This window comes from Struthio camelus, chromosome W (genome assembly GCF_040807025.1).
Source record: "Struthio camelus isolate bStrCam1 chromosome W, bStrCam1.hap1, whole genome shotgun sequence".
In the NCBI taxonomy this organism is placed as follows: Eukaryota; Metazoa; Chordata; class Aves; order Struthioniformes; family Struthionidae; genus Struthio; species Struthio camelus.
The window spans coordinates 3,814,609-3,838,949 of record NC_090981.1 but is presented as its reverse complement, the minus strand read 5'-3'; the positions used below and the strand labels follow the sequence as shown (position 1 = coordinate 3,838,949).

Below are 24,341 nucleotides of genomic sequence, written 5' to 3'. Positions count from 1 at the left end.
AATCTTTTATCCTGGTAAACATTCATAAAAATCCTTATTTCCAGTATGAGCAGCAGAACATAAGACATATTATACTACTTATATGATGTGGCATCACAAAATGAAAACCTGTAGCTAAAAAGATGAAAAAGTTAATACTACCATAAAAAGGTTGGCATACGGCCTCATTCCTCAGACCAACATGCACAACTCTGATTTCAGTAAGACCCCCATCAGTATCTTTCCATACAGATTAATTTGTGTCACTGGTGATCTAATCACATTAATAAACACTGGAAATGCTTTAATTCTTATGAGGAAAAAAAAAAAGTATCCTATTTCTTGGGAGAAGAGCAGAAAAACAGGCATTTTAGTTTTGATGTGGCATTCAACTTGAAATGAGATGCAACTACTATGTGAGGATAAGTTTCTTTAAACAATCTCCTGCACAATCATCATAGAATCCAGTTGGATAAGCACTACTGGTAATTTTCCCCTGACTTTAAAAATCACTATTTCAGGCTTATGATGCATGAGTTTCTCTGACTGTACCCGTGGGGGAAAAAAAAAGGGTAATTAGGCAGAGTACATGGGACTTGAAAGCAGAAAGCTCTATGCTACAAAGTTCTACTGCTTGTGTTTTGTGCAGGGGTACTACTGTGGATTAGTACCTTCCCTAAGGATGCTTATGCTATTTGGGAGATTGTGAACAGTATGTAAAAAATATATTGGAAAAAGGCATTTCATAGCTGTAACTGCAACAACATTAACCCTTTTATTAAGATAGCTATTTAGGGGGGGGGGGGGGGAGGATACTTGGGATAAGTATTTCCACAAGGTAACAGTTAATAGTTGGAGAGGGCTTACACCTTCCCTATATCCTTACAGGACCTTGCTTCAACAATACAAGGTCCCACATTCAACTACTCTGACTGTCTACAGTACTGATAGAGTAATAAGGAGCACCAGCATGTCCTCCAGCTAGCCTAGGAAAGTTTTCTGCCTACTTTTTGGGGTTCCCCCCCCCCCCCATTATGGAAAGGAGGAAGAAGGAAAAAAAAAACCAAAAAAGCAGATATAGCTTTCAGGTCTGATTTCAAACAAGAAAAAGCTAAATGCCTGAAAATTCAAAATCATTCCTTAATATTTCCAGTACAGCAAAGCACATATCAAAAAAGTTAATTATCTTAATACAATAAGAAATAATGAAACTGAAGAGAAAACTTTAGAAGCATAAATCACTCTTTTGCCTGATTTTTTCCATAAAAGTAAATCAAACATCACACACACACACCAAAGCCTCATTATATTTAAGCAAACCAATTATTTATAAGATCAAGGAGGAGATAATCAGTGACAGTCAGCTTGTTAACACCAAATCTTGTCAAGAATCACGGTCAAAAACAGTTAACAAAAAGTGGAAAAAAAAAACCAATAGCAACATTTACGATAATATGCAAATGACTTTACATGCATCTCTTGAAATAAATTCAAATTAAAAGCTAAAGGAACACAACAATTTATACACTTTATTATGCTATTCTGTAATGTATCATGCAGCTGCATAAAAAAAATAAAGGTTTAAATCAGTTGTCTGTTATCTAATTGGTTTAACGTTAGATCTTCCATTCTCATCTTTCTTGGAAAAATAATATACTGTTTGTAGCCATTTGTCACTTCAAATCTAAAGACCAAAAGACAGCCCATCTACAGCAGCTTTATGACTGGCTTGTGCTTAAACATTACAGAAGACAAGCTTTTTAATCTTTTCCTCAAAGCATTTTAATACTACTTCTGATAATGTACCCAGACTGTCTGCGACTGGCAGGACAGTGGGAATCAGTTGTTTATTTTAAGAGTCTATACCAGTCTCCAAGGTTATAATGGGGGGGGGGGGGGGGGGATCCAAAACTCTCTACACCTATATTCTTACCCTTTTTTTGCCAAAAATGTACCACAGTGTTTGCATCAAAGTTTAAATATACATTTATTACACTTTCTCATTACCTGCTCTTACTAAACAACCTTCCCCCTCTCTTTGAATTCTTGATGAGCCTCAACTGAATTACGGCTCCTGAAAGATTACACATCCTATATGAATTATTAACACAAAGCTCAGTGGAGCTTATAAATTTAGTTTAGAATATAGGCTCATACCCCACCTGTGGGCAACTTACATATGAGACAGTTCATGATCATACAGAACAATGAGGGATTTTTCATTCCATACTTTCTTCCACAGATCTACAGAGATCAATGATTTCAACAAGCCTTCCCAAGTACAGCCTTTGTTCATATGAAAAAGCAGATAAAGGTGAAATCAAGAAGTCAGAATCATTAAGTACTGGTATCAGCACAGCTAACCTTCCTAAAATACCCTAGCTATGACAATAGCACAAATATGGACTCATTCTCTTTAAATATCCAGGTCCAAGGTGTTCTCAGATTCAAAAGAGAAAGCATTTTATGCTGCAGTTAATAGTTGATTTTGCTTTAGTACAAAAGGTGAAAAGAAAAAAAAAAAAAAAAAAATCGAACTGCTTTAAAGCAGTTCCATGATTAAGTCATAAAATTTATCCTGTCAAATGAAGGCCCAGAGCATGCCCTTGTTCCCTTATCAAAAGTATATATAGTGGCAGCAGCAGCAACTTATCACTTGAGTTTTAGTTTCAGCTGACTGGTGGGATGCACAATATCCATTTGTGGTACAAGCAACTTATGTTATCCAGCAGTGAAGATAGCTTCTTCCAAGTTAACATGTGCTGTGGGCTCTGTACTTTTGTCATTAGGAAGGGTAGGTCTGGCATATTTGACATCCATATTCAGATATAGACCCCAACAACAACTCTGCCCAGGCCTGCTGACAAAGATTTGGACAGAACAACATAGTCACTGCACTGGCTCTATTATAACAGATCCACTGGAAATAAAGGCTTTTTTTTCTTTTGCCTACAAATGTTGAAGTTCACTGCTAGTGTTTTCCTTTGCTCCCTTTAAGCACATTGTTGTTTACTGACATTTTTGTCTGGCCATCAAATAGTTATCTGTATTCCAGCTGTTAATGCTTCTCTGACCTCAACAAGTCATCTTAGACAAGTTGTTACATCAAAATAAGAAACAAAGGTTAGAAATAGGCAGGTTTAAGCAAAAAGACGACATCTATACAAACCTAGTACTAACTTTGTAGCCCAATCTCCACAAGGCCAACTTCAGGTTACGGCAATAACTAAAACCAATGAACTATCACAAAAGGAAGTATTTCCTTCTGTACACGATTTTTATTATTTACATAACACAATATAGCATAGATGCAGGGTAGCATGATTATGTGCAATACATAAATATGATCTGTACATGTTTGCATATCTAATAACTCAATTGAAAGAACAAAGTTAAAGCAAAAATCTGATGCTTTTAGTAGTGAAGTAAAAACTAAGACTGAACACTGCAATTAAAGTCAGAAGTAGCGCCTTGTGTACATACGTAACTATTTACAGATGAGAACAGGCATTACCACAACACTAGTCTAAAGTGTACTTGTTTATATAAAAATCAACAAGTTTCATACATCACAAAAAACCTTCCATTATAACACAGAAGTGATATTACCAGACAAGCATCAGTGAAGTATACTGACTTTTCTAGAGTTATTGTACAATGCTGTAGATAATGCAGCCCATGCAATACACCCAAGAACACTACAGTCCTACACCCAAGTACAACTAAAAATGATAAAGTAGCCCTCCAAGAGTGGTTCCAGCTACCATTTAAGTCTACAGCAGCCATGTTGGGTATGGTTTTCCATGCAGAACAGCGCAATTGTTAAATTTAAAACTACAAAAAAATAAAAAAGCTCCCAATATTCTTTTGAACCCAGAACACATTGAACATTAGTAGTATATGAATAAACTGCTCAAATATCAGGTGCATGTGTCGCTTAAGCTGCTGTGGTATGTATAAAAACATACGTAGCTTTTGTTTTGTAAGCCAATCTTACAATGTTGTGCTACACAACATTTTTAGCTATGCGAGGAAAAGCAGACAACTGTTGCAGGCCAGTTCACAAGTTTCTTACAGGACATTTTCCTTTGGGAACCCATTTTCATGATTCTAAAGGTAATATAATTGGTTCCAAAATAGTCCTCCTCTCATACACATTGACTTTTTCACTTTTCCCACTGCAACTGTTAAGCAACTGTTTCTTAAACGTGGCACCAACACTCATCCTACTGGATGACAGACTTCTATATAGCTTACGTTCTGCTGGAAAACAATGGAGTGTGGAAACTAAAATTAGAATGAGATTTTAAATGATAGAAGTAGACTGCCAACCTTTCTGATGTATCCTTCTCCCAAACAGGCACATAACACTAGCCAAAGACTATACACTTCAAACACCTCAAAAGGCAGATCTGCTGCAAACGTGCAGCTAGTACACATCTGTTTGGCACATGTGAACTAGAGTTTGTCCTCTGTGCACGTGTATTCCTGTGCAGGTTCTGATCATCCAATTATATTCTGGGGAGGGCATATACATTTTCAAGGGCTGTATCTATCTAATTCTGCCTGTAACAAACACCCAAATATTCTGAAATATCATTAAGACAGACAAGACTAAAAGTAAAACTATGGAGAACATCAAAGGAAAATGGCCATGCATCTGCTCTTTAATGTTTTCCTAGGATATATTAAAATAAAACAAAGTCAGTCAGTCTTTTCATAAGTAGGTTAGTTTATATTCTCTGGATTTTTTCAGCCACCACAACTGGGTTCTCTTTCCTGATTTTTGCTGCAGCTTCTGCTTTGTAATCATATGGGCAGTTATGCTTGTCAGAATAACGGTGAAGTCCACAAAACAAGTTTCCACATCGGCAGTCAAATCCTGTCCAAAGGAGAGGAAGCAACATCACTAGGAAGCTTCAGATATAAGCAAGCTGTACATTAAGTGCTTAATCAATAGGGACAAAGGGGGTTATGTGCACCTATTCTGACAAACAGAATAAAAAGTGAACGTTTCCAAAATATCAGCTGTATTAAGTGGTCTAACATTGTGGATTTTGAAGCAGCAAATAAGTTCAATGGCTACAAATATTTCAAACTTAACCTATAAGAGGCAACTAATCATACAGATCTGTTCAATATTGACAAAGTGCTCTCATACCTGTAAGGCCAACCTTCTTTCTGCACATGAAACATCTGTTCTTCTTTGGTTTGGGCAGTTCAGGAGCTCTCTCTTCATTCTGTGAAGTGCTAGGCTGAGAAACTGATGGGCTTGGTTGAGTAACAACTGTTAAAGCAAGCAAAGAAAATAGAAGTTGAAGTTCTTGATTTCACTAACTATTCAGTACCAAGTGTGTATTTATTAATACTGAAGTTTGTCTAGAGTACTATGCAGAACAGTCTATGAAAACGTAAACAATCTCTATTTCTGGTTAGGTACTGCACTAACTTCCCTTTTGGCTCTACACAAGACGATCAAATTTTCCCCACTGTTTCATCAGCAAGAAAATGTAAGATACCCATCAGTCACACCTATACAGTGTTAAGTGCTTACAGAGCACTCCAGAAGTTCCATGTTCATACTTAATATTAAATCATATAATCAAGTTAAAATTAATCCAAAAGAGCAACAATATTGTCATGGTTGAAGCTGTTGAACAGAGGGGATACCTGTAGAAAAAGTAATCAATAGGAGCATATTTTAGAAACAACTTCCAGTAACGTGTTACTATTATAGTACTGGGTTACTCTGCTGCTATACTTGCAGAGTCAGATTATTTAAAACCTCAGTCAACCAAAACAGCAGGTAACTTTCTCGAGCTTCAAACCTACTGATTCTGTGCTACCCCCAGAACACAGCTACAAATCACACAAAATTCAGAAGATCTTTGTTTGAGGTGTTTTCCAGTATTTTAAAGAACAAAGTACAGACTTATACTGAATATATGTATTCTTGTACTGTGTTCAGCCTTAATTTTCAAGCAAGCATAGGAAAAAATGACTCATTTTTCAATTGCTTTTGTCATGAACACCTTCAGTCAAATTTAAGTCACATTTGAGTCTCTGTAGAATAAAAAATTTGAATTTTTGTGAATATGTTCATTTTGTTTGAAATATTTTTCCATCAAATGAGTTGGTTTTTTTTTTTTTTTAAATCCTCTTCAAACCCAAATTGGCATAGAAAGCTGAGGGAGGTATGTTTGTATACAAACAGATACAAAACACAGAGCCTGCTTCTCTAGTTTTTCTGGACATGTTTATGTCTTATGTTTATGTTGCATGATCTATTGCTCTAATAGATAAGGAACAAACTATAAAATGCATTCCAGAATAAATCATTGAGGACATAAGCTCAAAGGACTCAATTATAATCAACTTTATGCACACAAGCAGCATTTCTTAGTTCAGATCCTTTTGGATCAGTAAATGTTAAATCCTACCGTCATAGCAGGACCCTTAATAGATTGAAAGTTATGTTTTAAATCTGCTAGAAAGGTTTTATTTGTGGTTTGTGTGTCCTGTCAATCATGCTGTCCTTTGTGTGACCCTTAGTTAGTTAACCCTTGTGTCCCACCCTTATGTTGTCAAATCATTGGTGGGGAGTGACTGTCAATCAAGGGGAACATTCTGGAAGGGGAGCGGGCCTAGGCGCTGGTCGGCAGGTGGGTCCACATGCTGGTGACGGATCCGGAATGCACCAATAGGAACACGGATCCAGATGGAGTGTGACCAATGGCAGTGTTTGGATGCCTGTGGGCACAACGCGGTCCATCTATAAAGAGCCACGCGCCCTTATATCGGGGGGCTTTTCCTCATTAGTGACCTGAAGAAGAAGAGAGCTGGAATCATGAAGACGACTGTCGGAGGGGGGAAGAAACCCTGGCGGTCTTTTTCAAGACCTGAAGCAGCCAAGGGCATATTCCCCGATTGAAGACAGCTCTGCTGGAGGCTGCAGGACAGCCAGCAGAGGAGGTGCACCCCCAACACCAGGCTTCAGCAACGCGCTACGCTTTCCTTCCCCCCCCCCCCCCCCCCCGACCTGGGAGGCCAGGTCAGGGCTTCAGGATCCTGACTTACTGTGGACACGTGAGTTAAGCCTGTAAGGGCGAAGCGGCACGCTCTCTCTGGTGTGGCCTGCTTGATCGTAGGGCCTCTGGCCACGAGGCGGCACACTCCTTCCTCCCCCCCCCATTTGGGGTGTGGCCTGCTAAGAGCTTCTCACTGTGCAGTGGCCCCCTCTGCGGAGGGTGGCCTGCTTAGAGTACAGGTCCCTGGACCTGGAAGCAGCGCTCCTCACTCCGGGTGCAGCCTGCTTAACCCTCCCCTTCCCCCCCCCCACCTTACCACTTTTGTGTGTATTCGTTGACTGTCTTCTGAACTCAAACCTCTGTATGTGTATGTATAATCATTTCTGTTTACTTCTATACTGAAGGTTCAGGGATACCATTGTAAATAAGTTAATACCTTGTGGTTATTGTACATTGTTATCAATATCATTATAGTTATTGTTACTGTTCATCAATTCATTAAACTCTGTTACTTACTTGTTAACCACTACAATTGTGAACTCATTCATAAGGAGTAGGGACACCCATACAACCACCCAAACCTGTTTAGTGTACAGAGCCTGCTGAATTACCTTACCAGGGTGAAATGCCTACCAACTGGTTTGGTTGTTCTGCAGAGGCCTCCCGGCACACCTACAAAAGGTGGATTTTTCCAGACATGAAGAACCACCAGTTTTGTTGACTGTTTTTCCATCTTTACTATTTATACCTGATTTTAAAAATTCCATTTGTATTGTCATCATAAAACAATCATTCTGTTTGTATTGTATATCATAAAACACTCACTTAATACTAACATGCAGAAAACCTCAAATAATACAAGCCCAATTTCATAATTCACTGTACAAGTCAACAATCCAGTCAGTTCATAATCTAAATTATAAGCTAGATTTAAGAGTAACAAACTTTCACAGGTAACAAGGAACTTTCAGTGCTTGTGCCCAGAAAGTTTTATACAGTAAAACAAGGGTTGCTGATATTTTCTTATACTTTAGGACTGTTACTGTTGTAGTAAAGAACAACTAAAACTCATTCACTACTTTTATCTTTGGCATATTTAAATTTTTTTTGTTTGTTTGTTTTAGAAAACAGATAAGTTCAGAGTCAATGCTATTATGTTAAATCTGAAGATAACAAAATTATACCGTCTTGGATACAAAATACTTTAAGTGCAAAAAAACCACAAAACACACAAGCACTTCATTACAGCACTTGAATCACTATTGCTATTAATACTTTTCAAGAGTAGTTTCAGCTACTGATTCCCTTCCCCCCCCCCAAAAACAAACCAATTTTGTCTTCACAATTAGTGTTATTGATCTGCAGATAGGATCCTCTGAATTTATCTTTACTTTCCTTGGTCTTTAGTGTTCGGTATTTGCTCAATCTAGTCAAGAGCCTGTGACCAAACATCAGCTTATAAAGAACTAATACTGCAAACAGCATAAACCTGCTGGGTCACTACACACCTTGGCTGACAGGCATTAGCTATGGCATTTAAAAATTCCCCCCTCCCCCCCCAAAACACCACCCAAAATCTCCAAAGCCAAAAAGCATGGTCAAGTTCCTTTTAGATTTGTTATAAATACTAGTTCATTTAAAAATAAAATACTAATCATAAGCCATGGCAGATGAAAAAGAAGAACCAGAAGTACTTGCACACTTTGCAATTCAGTATATAGCTAGCCAGAGGGAAACTTCATCTGCATTAGAACCAACTCATGAGCCCTGGGAGCACACACATTGTTTCAATCAGATGGAAAAGGGGAAAGAAGGGGGAAAAGCAACAGCAGACTAAATAATTCAGTCACTCATAACATAGCACTAAAAGAAAATGAAAACAAGAAAAGGAGTAACCTTACAGTTTATCACTGCTGAACATGCTCACAAGAAAACAAAAAAGTGGAAATGGCAGTTTCCCAGGATTCACCAAGACAAAAAGATAGTCTAGTAGGTCATTCTGTACCACAAAAAAGCATTAAGAAAAAAATCCATCTAAAGGAAAATGTTATCTAAGGGAAAACATTACTGACTACTACAAATATACTTCTTCCTCTATATAAACTGTGACAAGTAGTGTTCACTGCCACAACCAGCAACACAGGAACAGGAAAGCGATAAGAATAATCCTGAGAAGTGAAAAGGGCCATTTCATATAAAAGCTGTTGAACGAGATCCTTCCCCTCACAACTAAAACATGTTTAAATAAGGAAAAGCAGCATACAACATACAGAAGCAGACAGCTAGAAGGTCCCAAGACAAGGATATGTTGGCAGAGCCCCCCAAAAATGAAGTGTTCAACTTATTACTCTACAATGGTAACACCTGCAGAAAGAAGGGATTCTCCCACTTTTCTGCTAGAGTTAAACCTAATGATGAGTTTTTTATTACCTTAAACCTTCATAAAGTCCCTTCTGATTAACAGCTAGAACAGGTACAAAGCTGCCTAAGGTGCCCTTACTAAAGCTTACAAAAGAAATTTTTTTTTTTCTTCAAACTGTGGCTCTAATGAAATATATTTAAAATGCTGCTGTTCTGGCACGATGTCCAAAGCCAATATAAATTCAGATACTATCCTGACAACTGCTTGTCACAAAAGGATTCCTTTAGCATAGAAGTCAAATCCAACTGGGCAATCAGAATGCCAGTCCACAATATACTGAATTCATTTTACACCAGAAATCACATGGTGTTGATGAAATCAAAGTGCTCTAAATGATGCCATGTGATCACCATGGAATAAATCACTGGACAAAAGCTGAAACAATGGTAGGAAAAATGGTTGTTATTGTTGTCTCCAGATCTGCTTCCTCAGTACCAATACCCCTGTTCAGATGAAGCAAACCCCTTACCACTAAAAGGAATATTCTGTCATCTTAGAGTTCCTGTTGGCACGTACCCCTCTCCATCACCTTGGTCATTTACCTTCCCAACCATTGGCTCAAAAAGCTACCAAATTAGGTTTAGTTCACTTGAATTTTACCAAACCAGTTCTCCTGCTACAAGGCTGAAAAACTTAACAGCAATGGAGATTTTCAGAACTGAACAAATCTTATTAACAATTTAAGACAAAAGTAATAGTTATCTGCAGGCATTGGCAGATGCAGTATCATCAGGAGTAACAAAACAGGGGAGATCATAACTGCTAGAATAATAAAAACTAACACAATCCTAGTACTAGACAGGTGCCCAAAAAAGCCACAAATACAGGTGTTGCATGATAAATTTGGGGATTTACTTCTTCATGTATAGTCTGAAGATGAGATTCTTCATGTATAGTCTGAAGATGAGATGAGTTTTTAAGAAAGGCATGTAGGAACAGCAAGGTCACTGATGATTGAAGTATGCCACAAACCACAGCATGACAGCTACTCAACCTATACACAGAACAGTCCTACAAACAGGAAGAACAATGTTCCTCTTTTACCTCAAAGTATTAAGCCACAGTGACTACATGGGATTTTTCTCAAAAGAACCACCATTGTAGTAACCAGATTTTCAAAACTGATCATGGTTTTCTTTATATAAATGAATACAGCTGCTGCAAAAGAGCATGCCTACTGTAGATATTCTCTGACAGAGATTTATACTAGAAAGGAATGATTCGGCCATTTTTTTCAGTTGGACAAAACCTGATGAAAATAAAACAAGATTTTTTAGGAGCTTCTTCTGTGACCAAAGTGGTATCTAAAATAAAAACCCATCAGTTTAACAAATCACATACTTCCATGGTACTAGTAAGCATGCCAGTGGAGTGAAAGTCATGACAGTAAGAATGCTTGAAACTTTTTATGCTATTTTTTTACATGACACTAACACCTTCTCCATTCCCACCACAGAAGAACTGGGAAAAATCAGAACAGTAGAGGAAAGAAGGTAACCCAAAAAGGGAACCCAAAAGACATGAGAAAGACATTAGATCACACTTCTGCAGTGCCAGAGGAGAAAGTTATACTACAGGTCATGCAGTCCTTATTGCACATCCTATAATCCTATATTGCACATTAAGACAAATTGACTTGTATATAAAATTTGAGTCACTGAAAAGTGGATGGACAGTATTTATTATGCAAGTCAAGCTTCTTGAAGATAAATATTGTACTCTTCAGAAACTACAATTGCTATGCTGATCTAGGTGCCCAGGAAAGGCTAAAGAATAAATTGCGTCATTTTTAATTTCATGCCAAAGAAAGGGGATAAAGCTATTTTGCAATGCATAACTAATCTCCCACATGCTCAACTCTTAATAGGCATATTGGATACCTTTACTATTACATCAATACAATGTAAAAGATACCCCTGTTTAAATATCACACTGAAACATAGTTTAATTTGGTCACCATAATGACTTTTTAACAGAAGTATACAACAGATAAAGATATAATAGCATCCTATCAGGAACAAGCACAGCACCAGTAGTTGCTCCCTCAGTCTCACTTTCCAAGGTGGACAACTTGAAGGCTTAGAAAAGATTACTGGTTCCACTCCAGAATTGTTTGAATCAGGGATTTCTACTCAAGCTTCAGTGGACATGGGAAACTTGAGAACTATTTTGAACACAAGACAACAAGATTCTTACATCAGACAGTATTAAAGACAGCCACAAAGGAACTGTCTATAGGTAGTAACATGATTAAATACTACAGCCATGTTTAAAGACAAATCAGAAATAACAAGGCAGTTATTAAAACAGCAAGAACCAAGTAATACCATCTATTTACCATCTTGAGTCTACAATATCTAAAGTTGGCTGTCTATTCAGCATCTTACTCAGAAGATTATCTGCAACACACTGTACACATCATAGCTACTGTTTTTTTTTTGTTTTTTTTTTTTTTTTTAAATCTACAACATGAATGAGGGCAACCCATAACAAGGTCTCAACCTGCATGCAGGACAGCTGTGTTGTTTAACATTAAGATAACTAATCACATTGGCTTGGTACAGAGCCAAAAGACAAGCGAGCTAACCATCATCTCCTGTCTTGCAAAGCTCATTTAACATCAGCTTTCAGGAACAGAAAGGGTAACCTACGAAATGGATGGAATAGGACTGTAAGTTAACAATATTTGGAGAGGATATTTGAATATGTATTTTACAAATGGAGACCATAATCATTTCAAGTTCTGGTTCACTTTCTTTACAGGTGGCACTATTCCACAACTGTGGCTTCATAGAGTGACATAACTCATCACACTACTCCCTAAAACAGTGCTATTACTGGGTTAAACAAACCAAGACACTGATATGCATGCTGATACTAATTAAGTCTGGAAACACTGACAGACCTGACAGGAGACTCATCCTTCAGAAAGGTAGTGACCTACCAAGAAGCAAAAAAATAAAATAAAATAGCTATGATTTAATACAATATGATTAAACATACTTTTCCTCAAAACAGTTTAGTGCTTAAAAGATCCATACAAGAAAGAACAGAGTTAAATATTATTTCCACTTACAAAGCCACTAAAACAAAACAGGTTTATTGAGGAAGGCCTCCAACTATGCCTCTCCAGCTTGGTATTGCTCCGATGTAATAATCAACATAGGAAAGGAAAGTTAACTAAGTTTTGCATTTAATTCCTATAACTCAGTGTGGAGGAAAAACAACCCCAAGAAAAAGAAACACACTAACTATGCACCATATTTCTAGAATAGGAAGATTTCAGAATTGGGTATATTCTGACTTTGGTCAAGACTGTACTAGAATTCAATCCTTAATAAAAAGTTTAGAAGCATATCAAAAGCCTGTGAAAAGTATGATATAACCAGTACCTAATAATACATTGGAGTTTGGACATAAAGGTCTTTAGATTTCACTGACTTTTGTGAGCAGCTCATCAGATAAGCAACTGGACTGAGCACAAGCCACAAATTATAAAAGTACAAGCAAGAAAGCTGAACTAATAAATCACAAGTTACAACAAAATATAACTTGTTTTAGACATGTGAATTACAACAACTAGGCCAGTTATGTCTGTCATGTCCTTCTTCCTTCAAATGCTAAAATATGATTAATTGCCTTAGGATCTGACTTGTTTTGAATGAGGACCCAGGTTACAAACCTCAATCTGAAAAAACAAATGAAGAAAAATAAGCTTGTTGCTTCATTTTTCCCCTTCTCAATTTCAGCACCTTCTAGAATCAGATGCTTAAGTCCCAAGAGCAAAAAGTATCCTTTAATTCCATAGTTTTTTTTTTTTTGGGGGGGGGGGGGGATAAAAACAATAACAAAAAACCACACACACAAGCAATCGACCAGACATGACTACAACTTTCTGGTTTGTATAGGAAAGATCTAAAGTTTCATTTGCTAATGAAAAGCTGGCAGAAGAGAATGAGCCTTCATACTGGTGAAGGCATTACAAGGAGAGAGACCTACTTTGCCTGAAAGCTATACTGTTTGTCCATGATCTTCCACCCAATACAATTACAAAATTCAGTTGCTAGGGTCAGACTATCATGAGGTTATTTTGGAGAACTACATCTCATAGAAAGTATTAGTTTTGTTATGAGGAAAAATGAATTTTCTACTCTTTACTGTTATTTCAGCTCCTCCTCAAGAGGACAGACCAACATACATTGGATGCTGCTCAAAAAAGGAAGAGAAGAAAAATGCAACTAGCAAGGACATAATAGGGATTTATAAAGACTTTAGGCCAGTTTCTCATGACTGCAAGACACTTACAGATCAGTGTACCCGTGAACACAACAAACACTTGGTACATCTTAGATGCCCAATAATCCCTTTGTAATCTAAGAATAGTAGATAATCTTATGCTGTCTAAAATCTGCCCCAAACACAATGAACACCTAAAAGGAAACTTGCATTTTTAGAGGAGCTGAAGGTGGTTCCAAGAATTTATGGGTATGTACTGAGGAAAAATTTTTTTTCCTCCCAAACATGTTTACATTCTAGAAGTTTTTTTCCAAACATGTTTATATTTTATGGTAGTCTTTCCAGCGATCTCTACACACAAGCTTTAACCAAGCTTTTACTTGTTTCAGCTTTGAGTTTCCAGCTGTAAGACTATTTACAACTATAAATAACTTGAATTGCTTTTAGTGATCTTTATTGATTAGAGGTAAAAAAACCCTATGTGACACTAACTATCATGCAATTGCTTGGTTAACAAAAAAAGATATTAGGTCAACAGAAGCAGAAGATTGCCCTTTGCATCTGGCAAAAATAACAAACCCCTATTAGCAGTTTTAGTAAGACATAAACTGCCTATTAGTTGACTACTGCTACCATTTTATGTATTTCTCTTTCCTGCTTGTCACCTTTTCAGGTAGACATTCACAGTAAGACAATATGGGTTTATAAATATTGTATCAAAGTATAAATTATTTCTCAGTTAAATACAATAAGCCTCTTCAGATGACATCAGTTACAAGAAGCTGAAACATGTAAAAATCTCCTCTCAGTTTGTACATAACCAAAAAAGAGTATAGTAAAAGCAATTGTATTTTGAGTTCATGTCACAGAATCTTAACTTAGCATGACTTATTTCAAATAGATACGTTCTGTGTACAAATACTGAGCAATTAAACATCAGCTGTTACAAGTCTCTTTACTGGTAAAGATACATCTAGATAAAAAACATTTTTATACAATGCTGAGGGGTACCTTCTGCAATTCCCAACTTTATTATTTTCAATTTTGAAAATAATAAAAATTATCTTTAGGTGAACAGATTTCCTATCAAGCATTAGTTTTCAATGTTTTGAAACAAAAGACAACTGAAACGGTCTTGTTTGAAGACTGTTTCAGAACTGTTAAAACATGTGGGTACCTATAGATATATGGAACAAGTATGTTATTATATCAATTTGAATAAACTGCTGTATAATAAAATACAAATTCAATCATTCACTAGTTGTAGTTAAGAAAGCACTCCCTCCATGCCTCCCTCCAAGAAATACTTTACACTTCATAGTTTAAATACTACAGCTACAACCTTCCTGTACAAGAGTAAAACTTAAATTGAACATTCTCACTAAGCAATTAAGGTCATTAAGTATTCTACATCTGCAGAACAATGCTTTGGTTATATCAACTGATTACTCAGTCTAAAGGACCTTTAGCGGTCTTTGTTGGTATTCTAAACACTTTCACTTTGAGGCCAAAATGCAATTATAAAGTGTCTTGCTTGTAAAAATTAAGGTTTTGGAGCCAAAAGTGCCTTCACAGGTGTCAAATTCTCTACTAAAATTGAACTGAATCTGGAATCAAATTGTATCTGAAAACTATATTCTGGCACTAGTCATTTTTCTTGACCCCAAGGGTACCAGTACTCAAAAAGCATCCATAACAATCTTAACAGTTCCTCAAGACCATCACCACAAAGGGAGATGCCTACTTAATAGAAAGCAAGCTGTCAACTTCTGTTAAGTCACCAGTTGTATCCAGTGTTACTCTGTAAACATACCTGGCTCAGTCTCCTTTTTCGGTATTACTTTTTCTTCTCTTGAAATGCTCATTTCTGTCATTTGCTGTGTTACAGGCAAAGCAGCAACAGGTATATTTCTGTTTAGGTACAGTGAAACAGGTAATTTACATTAGTTTTGAGTTTATAATAAAAACTTAAATTGTCCAAATCCATCAATAGATTACTTGTTCAATTATTACTGATACAGGTTCCTGATGTCTACTTCTGCTATATCTAAAATATATTTTTCACTCTTATTTCAGCTTCCCTAGAAGAATATGCAATCTGTAGAGCATGTTTCTCCAGATAAACCAGAAACATCCTTGTAAATGCAGTAGTCCAACACCAAACACTGTAATCAGTTCTTATTTATAAATGATTCACAAAGCACTGTTAGGTGCACTGTCCCTTTTTCCCCCTCTGCAGAAACTCACTGTACTAGAGCAATATCACTGCAAGTCTTTAACTTGCTGCACACTCAGCTCATTCAAACCTCAAAAATACTTTCATCTTACCTTGACTTTTCAGATGTGCTGCCAGCAGCACCTTCACAGTTGTTTAAGCTAACGTCTACTCTTTGAACAGATGCAGCGTCTGAGGTAGGACTGTTTGAACCACTGGCTGTTCCTATATAAAAGGAAATTGAGAAGTTAATTATAAACAAACTGTAGATAAGTTAATCAAATACTCTTGCATACAGTAATGAACTGATTCCCTTCATTCCACTGCATCTTACTTGTTACTTAAAGATTATGTTGTTAATGACCAAATACAGGAATTGTATAAGAACACACTGATAGCAGAGGATATGTAGAAATGTAAATTAAAACTCAACACCAAGTTGACAATAATTACACAAAATTGCATTTTTATTTTACTGTGTTTTATAGTAGTATTCTCTGATATTCATAGTCTTAGTACATAGCTTTCAGAAGTTCTCCTGAAATATTTTTTTTTATTCCTCGCTCTGTTATAATTTAAAAAAAAAAAAAAAAAAACGAACTAAACCCTTACCCATTGGGCTGATTCTACCACTATTCTGCTGTCGCTGAAGATGCTCTTTGTAGCAAACAGAACACATCCCATTTGTCCTAGGATTTCCATAAAATCCACATCCTGTACTACAGAGCATGGGCCCTGGGGTCTGGTTTGTTTCCTGAGCCATCTCGATGCTGTAAATAAAAATCAAGAACTGCATTAGGAGCTGGCATGTCACCAAAATGAATTACAGGGTTATAGAACTAAAGTATGTCTGCTCACCCTGCCCCAAAAATTGATATCAGCTTTTTTTAAAAGCAGCTATATTGATGTTAACATACCATTCAATGCTGCAATTATATTGATGTGTAACATCTTTATGAACCTAAGAAAAAGTGTTATCATAGTAATACTGAAAAGTAATATACTTGTTGGACACTGAGCCGTGTGTGCAGGTTATGATCAAGTTCAATTTAACAGCCAACAAAAGCTTTATTACCACCACTGAGCACTTACAGATTAGGAAAATAACCACAGCTAGATGTGCAGAATAAGCAAGACCAAGTTTGTATCTACTAAACAATTCTGGCAATTAACATGGAGTTAAAAAAAAAAAAAAGCTAACAGAACTCCACTTTTTCCAGTGATGCATCATTTTGATGCTAATTCCATTAATTATTAGCAGTTCCTATTTTCAAAATACATTTGTTAAACAGAACAATAAAGATCATTGAAGTATGCGCAACAGTCCATTTTAATCTGTATTCCTATCTTTAGGAGTAGTTTCCAAAACAAGGCCTTCAACTCTGCTTAAATTGCATATGAAACCTGATAGTGAATATTAACTGACAACAACATGCATACAACAGGCCCTTCAGAGTCAAAGAGCATTTCTGAAATAAGTTTAAACCTGAACTTACTCTTCCAATACAAATAAAACAACTTCAGACTGTTAAACACATTCATTTACACAGCCTACGCATTTCCAAAAAGCCAGTTAAATCCTTTGTCTTAAAAAAGTTATAGCAAAAGATCCGCGTCTCCCAAAGGCAGGCAATGCTAACCCTCTCTTTCATCAACTGCAAAATGCAACAATAAAAATATTTCACCTTCACTGGTGGTTAACCTCTGCAAAGCAAGGTTAGTAGAAAAACTAATATAGCAACCAAATTCTTGGTTCCCAAGGGCAATAAAACTTGAACACAGTAATCAAGTGATCTACTACAAATTGAGGATATGTAAAAATATTGCACTTGTCCTCCCAAAACATAGATTTAGTAGAAGCACTGTACAAGTCTCCTGAAGACATTTTGGTGAAATCTCTAAATTACTGTCTTTCTCTTTAAAAGCAGCCATAATAAAGGATATTGGATTACTGATACTTGTGAGAACTCAATTATACCAAAAGCAAATTAATTCCAGTGTATGAAGGAATACTTTTCATAAATAAAAAAATGCCACACTAAGTTGTAAATACATCTCAATAGTATGACAACTGTAATTGATAAAAACTACATTTCTGGGATCAAAGTAAATCAGTAGCAGGAGAAAGTAAACAAGTAAAATTAATTTGCTTGCCTGCTGATGATCATGGGACTCCAACTTTTTATATCTTCATTTCAGAACGAAAAAAGCAAACTCAGTTATTCAGATAGACCTCTCAACAAATTGCAGCTTGACAGCCATATACCGGTCAAGGCAGTCAGCAGAAATGATAACCTAACTACATAAGTCTAAAGTCTAAAACATCTTCTCCTCCATATTACAGCTTTATGTTTCTATAATAGAAATAAAGAATGTACTTCTGCCATCTTATTAAGTAGGTAAACTCAAAGTGCTATCAGATACACCGACACCATCAATCTCAATTGACTTGCTCCACTTTCAAATTACTATGCTGTAAACATGTTTCTCCACTAGCTTTAGGTGTTAATGCTGGTATTAACATATTACAAACAAGAGTCTTCATGGCTCCTTTGCCAGCACATTCTACCACTACTTGAAATACATTCCCCTAGTTGAAAGGTCTTGTTGTTTTCCAATGCTTACAAAATTGTGCTTTTTCATGCTCTTGAAGAAGGTCCAAGTATCACCTATGTTTCTTCTAAAAGCCTTTATCACCAACTAGAAAAGTTATACGCTTTCCTGTACTTAATCTAGTAACCAGGACACTAAATTATGCTGTTTAGTCTTTTGAACAAGCAATAATGAAAGTGAGGCTTTCATAAAAGGGAGATTACAGACTTCTCCAAGTCTTTATCGTAGGAACTTTTCTCCTTAGAACATCAGCAACTAGCCAAAAATCTACTTACAAATTCAGTTCTATTTACCTGGAAAACTAGCTTCTAATACCATCACATATGCATCTGCTTTCCTTAACATTTCTCAGAAACTTGGGTCATGTGGGTGAGTGCATTAGCTTCTGCCCATCACAAGGCTGCAATGTGACAGGCTGAGCTAGAGACTCAGACACAAAACCTTGTCAACAGGGGCCTCTGAAATCAGCTTCTATTTATATCTCCAAAGGCTTCCAACTCCTACACAACCCATAGAACTGAAGCAGCCGAGCATACACCCACTGTTAGAGGAAAATATAAAATCCGATTAACATAGCTACAGCTTCCTTTCTAGGGGGAAAGGGAGTGCAGATACTTAAATTCAATCAAGAAAATGCAGCATCATGAGCTAGTCATCTCAAAACAGCCATTTTCATCTCTAACTCACAGCAAGAGCAGAAAACTGGGTGTGATCAGAGGCCTAAGAGATGATCACCGTTTCACAGGCTTGCAAATACACCCCCAACCTTTTTGGGTAGGTGGTTACAACCAAACTACTTGCCTTTCCAAAATATAAAGATCTCTTCTACCTCCAAAAGGAGAAAGTCTTAACCTCAGGGATATTCCTATTTAACCCTGTGACTTCCCAACATAAGAAGCAACATAACAAGAAGCTACTTTATTCAGCAAGTGAACTCAAACAGTAATTTATGTCAGTTAACTTCATAGCTACTGGTAAAATTATCCAGAGAAACTAAAAGGGGAAAATAAATTATCATCATCTTTGAGTTATCCAAGTCTCATTACAACTAAGCTGAGGGATAGCCAATTTTAACAATGACAGATATCGAAACTATTTCAACGATCAATAAAAATATGCTCTTTCTTGGGCACCAAGTACACTTCCAATAAACTACTGCTGAAATCTAACATTTATGTCTGTTAACTTCAGAATTTAATATAGTGTACAGAATAAAAATCCAAAGTACACTTAAATCGATAATAAAACCTGGAAACTGCGTTAATGGTGGGACTGAATTGGCTAACTGACCTAAATACTTTTTTATTTTTTACTTTATATCGTCCTCTAGAAAAGAGAGGAAAAAAATTCAGTAAGGTTGTTTCAGGCATACGCCTCTATAGCACAGTTTTCCAGGTGAAGTGATAAGACGAAACAAAAGTGGAGAACACGGATCAAAACCAGGCATTTCCCAATGACGATGAAGTCCAGCTCAACGAGACAGACAAAAGGGAAGGCACCGCCAAGCGCTCAAAGCATAGTATGTTTTAATTGCCCCCTCCCCTCCCCCCCCCCTTTCGTTGAGGACACCGGAACACAGAAGACTCGGAGGCTGCCGGGCTAAGGAGCAAAACCGGCAGGCGGGGTGCCAAGCTGGAGCCGCGGGGCCCGGGCCCCTCACAAACCCCTGAGTCATGACCGGCACCGGCCGCCGCGAAGCCCCATGCCGCTCCTAGTCCCCTCCCCTCGCCGGCGCGGGCCGGGCAAGCCTTATTGTCTCGCTCCCTTTGTCTGCCCCGTCGAGGGGGCCGCCGCCAGCCCGGCCCGCGGCCTGCCCCCGAGAGGCGCCTCGCCACATCAAGGGCGGCGGAAACGCCGCAAGAAGGCCCGAGCGACCCCCTCCAGGGCCTCCACCGCCCCTCCGCGCCCGCGTACCTGCTGGGGGAGGGGGGAAAGGGGGGCAAGAAAGCCCGCGGCGGGTGTCGGAGTAGGCGCCGCAGGGCGCTCTAGGCTGTTCCTGCGAGCGCGAAGGGAAGAGGGCCCAAGCGTGGAGCTGCTAGCGCCACCGCCGCCGCTTCCCTCCTTTGTTCCAGCAACAGCGCAAAGCGAGACGCGCGGCACGCAAGGGGAGGGTGAAAGGAAAGCGCGGGGGATAGGAAGAGGAGGAGGAGGAAAAGGAAAAGGAAGGAGAATAGGAGCCAGCTCCGCCTCCTCCTGGCCGCCGCGAGACGCCGCTAGGCCTGCACGCTCCCACGCGGAGGTGACTGGCGCTGAACAAGGTGGAGGAGAGAAAGGAGAGACGCGCGCACCAGACGAAGAGACCTGAGATACTGCCACCCGCAGATTCACCAATCCCCGGCGTTGGGGGGGGGGGGGGTGCGGCGCAGGAAGGGGCGGGGCTGCGTGCGCTGTCACAGAGCGACGTCTGCCCTCCGGGAAGGGGAAAGGAGAGTCGTGTGCATGCGCTGTAGGGCTGACCGTGTGGATGTGCCTCCCATCGGCTGTACCCTACCCCCTCCCAACCAACACGCCCGCTTCTGTTTAACGGTTCCGTTTAGGTTTGCACGTGCGGCGGCTGTTCGGTCCCGCAGTATGGGGGAGGGGGTGCAGAGGGGGTCGTAGGCTGCTCTCCCGCCTGAGTAATTGAGTAGTTGCCCTAATTAATGGTGCTTAAAAACTCTTCTAAGAGCTTTTTGGTCTGGGCGTAAAATCGGGGTTTGTGTTGTGCTGGAGGGCTGAGTGTTACCAAAGGAGTAGTTATAGCTCCAAGAAAACAGAAACGTGCTTTTTTGTTTGTTTTTTGGTCTGGTTCCTAGGAGCAAGTTAAGCTAGGTGGGGATATATCTCTTAGGTGCCTCTTCGATGCAGTTCTTCACATTTAAGAATGAGTCAGCTGGGTACAGTGTAGTCTAATGAAATGCCTTCAGACTGAGCTGACTGGGTTCGTGGAGAATTTACATGTGTAACCAAAAATAGCTACGATATGGCCTTTTTTTGTCTGGCTAACTCATTCATATGGGAATGATATTCAGCACCTACTTCAGGTTGGAAGAGACCTCTGGAGATCATCTAGTCCAACCCCCCTGCTCAAGCAGGGTCACCTAGAGCACATTGCCCAGGATCACATCCAGGCGGGTTTTGAATATCTCCAGGGAGGGAGACTCCACAACGTCCCTGGGCAACCTGTGCCAGTGCTCTGTCACCCTCACAGGAAAGAAGTTTCTCCTCATGTTCAGATGGACCTTCCTGTGTTTCAGTTTGTGCCCGTTGCCTCTTGTCCTGTCCCTGGGCACCACGGAGAAGAGTCTGGCCCCAGCCTCTTGACACCCTCCCTTCAGATACTTGTACACATTGATGAGATCCCCCCTCAGTCTTCTCTTCTCCAGGCTGAACAGGCCCAGCTCCCTCAGCCTTTCCTCATAGGAGAGATGCTCCGGTCCCCTCATCATCTTTGTAGCCCTCCGCTGGACTCTCCCCAGTACTGCCATGTCTCTCTTGTACTGGGGAGCCCAGAATTGGACACAGGACTCCAGGGGAGGCATCCCCAGGGCTGAGTAGAGGGGCAGGATCACCTCCCTCCACCTGCTGGCAACACTCTGCCTCATGCAGCCTAGGATACCCTTGGCCTTCTTGGCCCCAAGGGCACACTGCTGGCTCATGGTCAACTCGTTGTCCACCAGCACTCCCAGGTCCTTCTCGGCAGAGCTGCTCTCCAGCAGGTCAGCCCCCAGCCTGTCCTGGGGCATGGGGTTATTCCTGCCCAGGTGCAGGACCTTGCACTTGCCTTGGTTGAACTTCAGGAGGTTCCTCTCCACCCAGCTCTCCAGCCTGTCCAGGTCCCTCTGAATGGCAGCACAGCCCTCTGGTGTGTTAGCCTCTCCCCCCAGTTTAGTATCATCAGCAAACTTGCTGAGGGGGCACTCTGTCCCTTCCTCCAGGTCACTGAGGAATACATTGAACAAGACTGGACCCAGGACTGACCCCTGGGGGACACCACTAGCTACAGGCCTCCAACTAGACTCTGCGCCAATGACCACAACCCTCTGAGCTCGGCCATCCAGCCAGGTCTCAATCCACCTCACTGTCCACTCATCTAGCCCACACTTCCTGAGCTTGCCTAGGAGGATGTGATGGGAGACAGTGTCAAAAGCCTTGCTGAAGTCCAGGGAGACAACATCCACTGCTCTCCCCTCATCTACCCAGCCAGTCATTCCATCATGGAAGGCTTGGTCAAGCATGATTTCCCCTTGGTGAATCCATGCTGACTACTCCTGATCACCTTCTTGTCCTCCACATGCTTAGTGAGGACCTCCAGGAGGAGCTGCTCCATCACCTTCCCGGGGATGGAGGTGAGGCTGACAGGCCTGTAGTTCCCTGGCTCCTCCTTCTCACCCTTTTTGAAGGCTGGAGTGACCTTGGCTTTCTTCCAGCCCTCAGGCACCTCTCCTGTTCTCCAGGACCTTTCCAAGATGATGGAGAGTGGCCTAGCAATAACATCCACCAGCTCCCTCAGCACTCATGGGTGCATCCCATCGGGGCCCATGGACTTGTGGATGTCAAGTTTTGGACAAATGATCTCTCACCCGATCCTCCTCAACCAAGTCTTCCTTTCTCCAGACTTTCTCCCTGGTCTCCAGGGTCCAGGATTCCTGAGGGCTGGCCTTAGCAGTAGAGACTGAAGCAAAGAAGGCATTCAGCAACTCTGCCTTCTCTGTATCCCTCATCACCAGGGCACCCGCCCCATTCAGCAGCGGGCCCACGTTTTCCCTAGTCTACTGATATATTTGAAGAAGCCCTTCTTGTTGTCCTTGACATCCCTTGCCAGATTAAGCTCCAAATGGGCCTTGGCCTTCCTAGCCACAACCCTGCATACTCTGACAATGTCCCTATATTCCTCCCAAGGGGCCTGTCCCTGCTTCCACCTCCTGTACACTTCCTGCTTCTCTTTGAGTTTTGCCAGGAGCTCCTTGCTCATCCATGCAGGTCTCCTGCCCGCTTTGCTGGACTCCTTGCTCATAGGGATGCACTGCTCTTGAGCCTGGAGGAAGTGATGCTTGAATATTAACCAGCTCTCCTGGACCCCTCTTCCTTCTAGGGCCTGGTCCCATGGGATTCCTCCAAGTAGGTCCCTGAAGAGGCCCAAGTCTGCTCTCCTGAAGTCCAGGGTTGTGATCCTACTTATTGCCCTGCTCCCTCCTTGTAGGATCCTGAACTCCACCATCTCATGGTCACTGCAGCCAAGGCTGCCCCCAACCTGCACATCTCCAACCAGACCTTCCTTGTCTGTTAGCACAAAGTCCAGCAGCACACCTCTCCTCGTTGGTGTATCCACCACCTGTGACAGGAAGTGATCATCAATGTTCTCCAGGAACCTCCTGGATTGCTTGTGCCTTGCTGTGTTGTTCCTCCAGGAGATGTCAGGGTGGTTCAAGTCCCCCATGAGAACCAGGGCCTGTGACCATGAGGCTACTTCCTGCTGTCTGTAGAAGGCCTCATCGACTACTTCTTCCTGATCAGGGGGCCTGTAGCAAACACCCACAACAGTGTCACCCAGATTAGCCTGCCCTTTAATCCTTACCCATAGGCTCTCAACTTGCTCTTCATCCACCCCCAGGCAGAGCTCCACACATTCCAGTTGCTCCCTCACATAAAGGGCAACTCCACCACCTCCCCTTCCTGGCCTGGCCTTCCTAAAAAGCCCATAGCCATCCATGACAGCATTCCAGTCATGTGAGCTATCCCACCATGTCTCTGCAACTGCAACGAGATCATGGCCCTGCGACCACACACAGATCTCTTAACTCTTCCTGCTTATTCCCCATGCTGCGTGCATTGGTGTACAGGCACTTCAGAGAGCCAATCGAGCATG

General features: G+C 40.3%; 1 protein-coding gene across 4 annotated transcripts; it reads right to left on the bottom strand.

The window, feature by feature from the left end:
* Positions 1-804: 804 nt before the first annotated feature.
* LOC104146593 (AN1-type zinc finger protein 5-like) lies at positions 805-20,840 on the bottom strand. 4 transcript variants are annotated; one of them, XM_068925147.1, is made up of 7 exons: positions 20,408-20,839; positions 18,035-18,068; positions 16,493-16,650; positions 15,994-16,105; positions 15,479-15,576; positions 5,141-5,266; positions 805-4,861 (listed from the first exon to the last, which is right to left on the bottom strand). In XM_068925147.1, exons 2-7 carry the CDS (start codon positions 18,046-18,048, stop codon positions 4,713-4,715), a joined length of 657 nt encoding a protein of 218 aa, XP_068781248.1. In that variant the 5' UTR covers positions 18,049-18,068; positions 20,408-20,839; the 3' UTR covers positions 805-4,712. The 4 variants fall into 4 exon arrangements, with proteins under 4 accessions (XP_068781248.1, XP_068781247.1, XP_068781250.1 ...); XM_068925146.1 differs by lacking the exon at positions 20,408-20,839 and adding an exon at positions 18,787-20,389; XM_068925149.1 differs by lacking the exon at positions 18,035-18,068 and having other exon boundaries at positions 20,795-20,840.
* Positions 20,841-24,341: the final 3,501 nt, after the last annotated feature.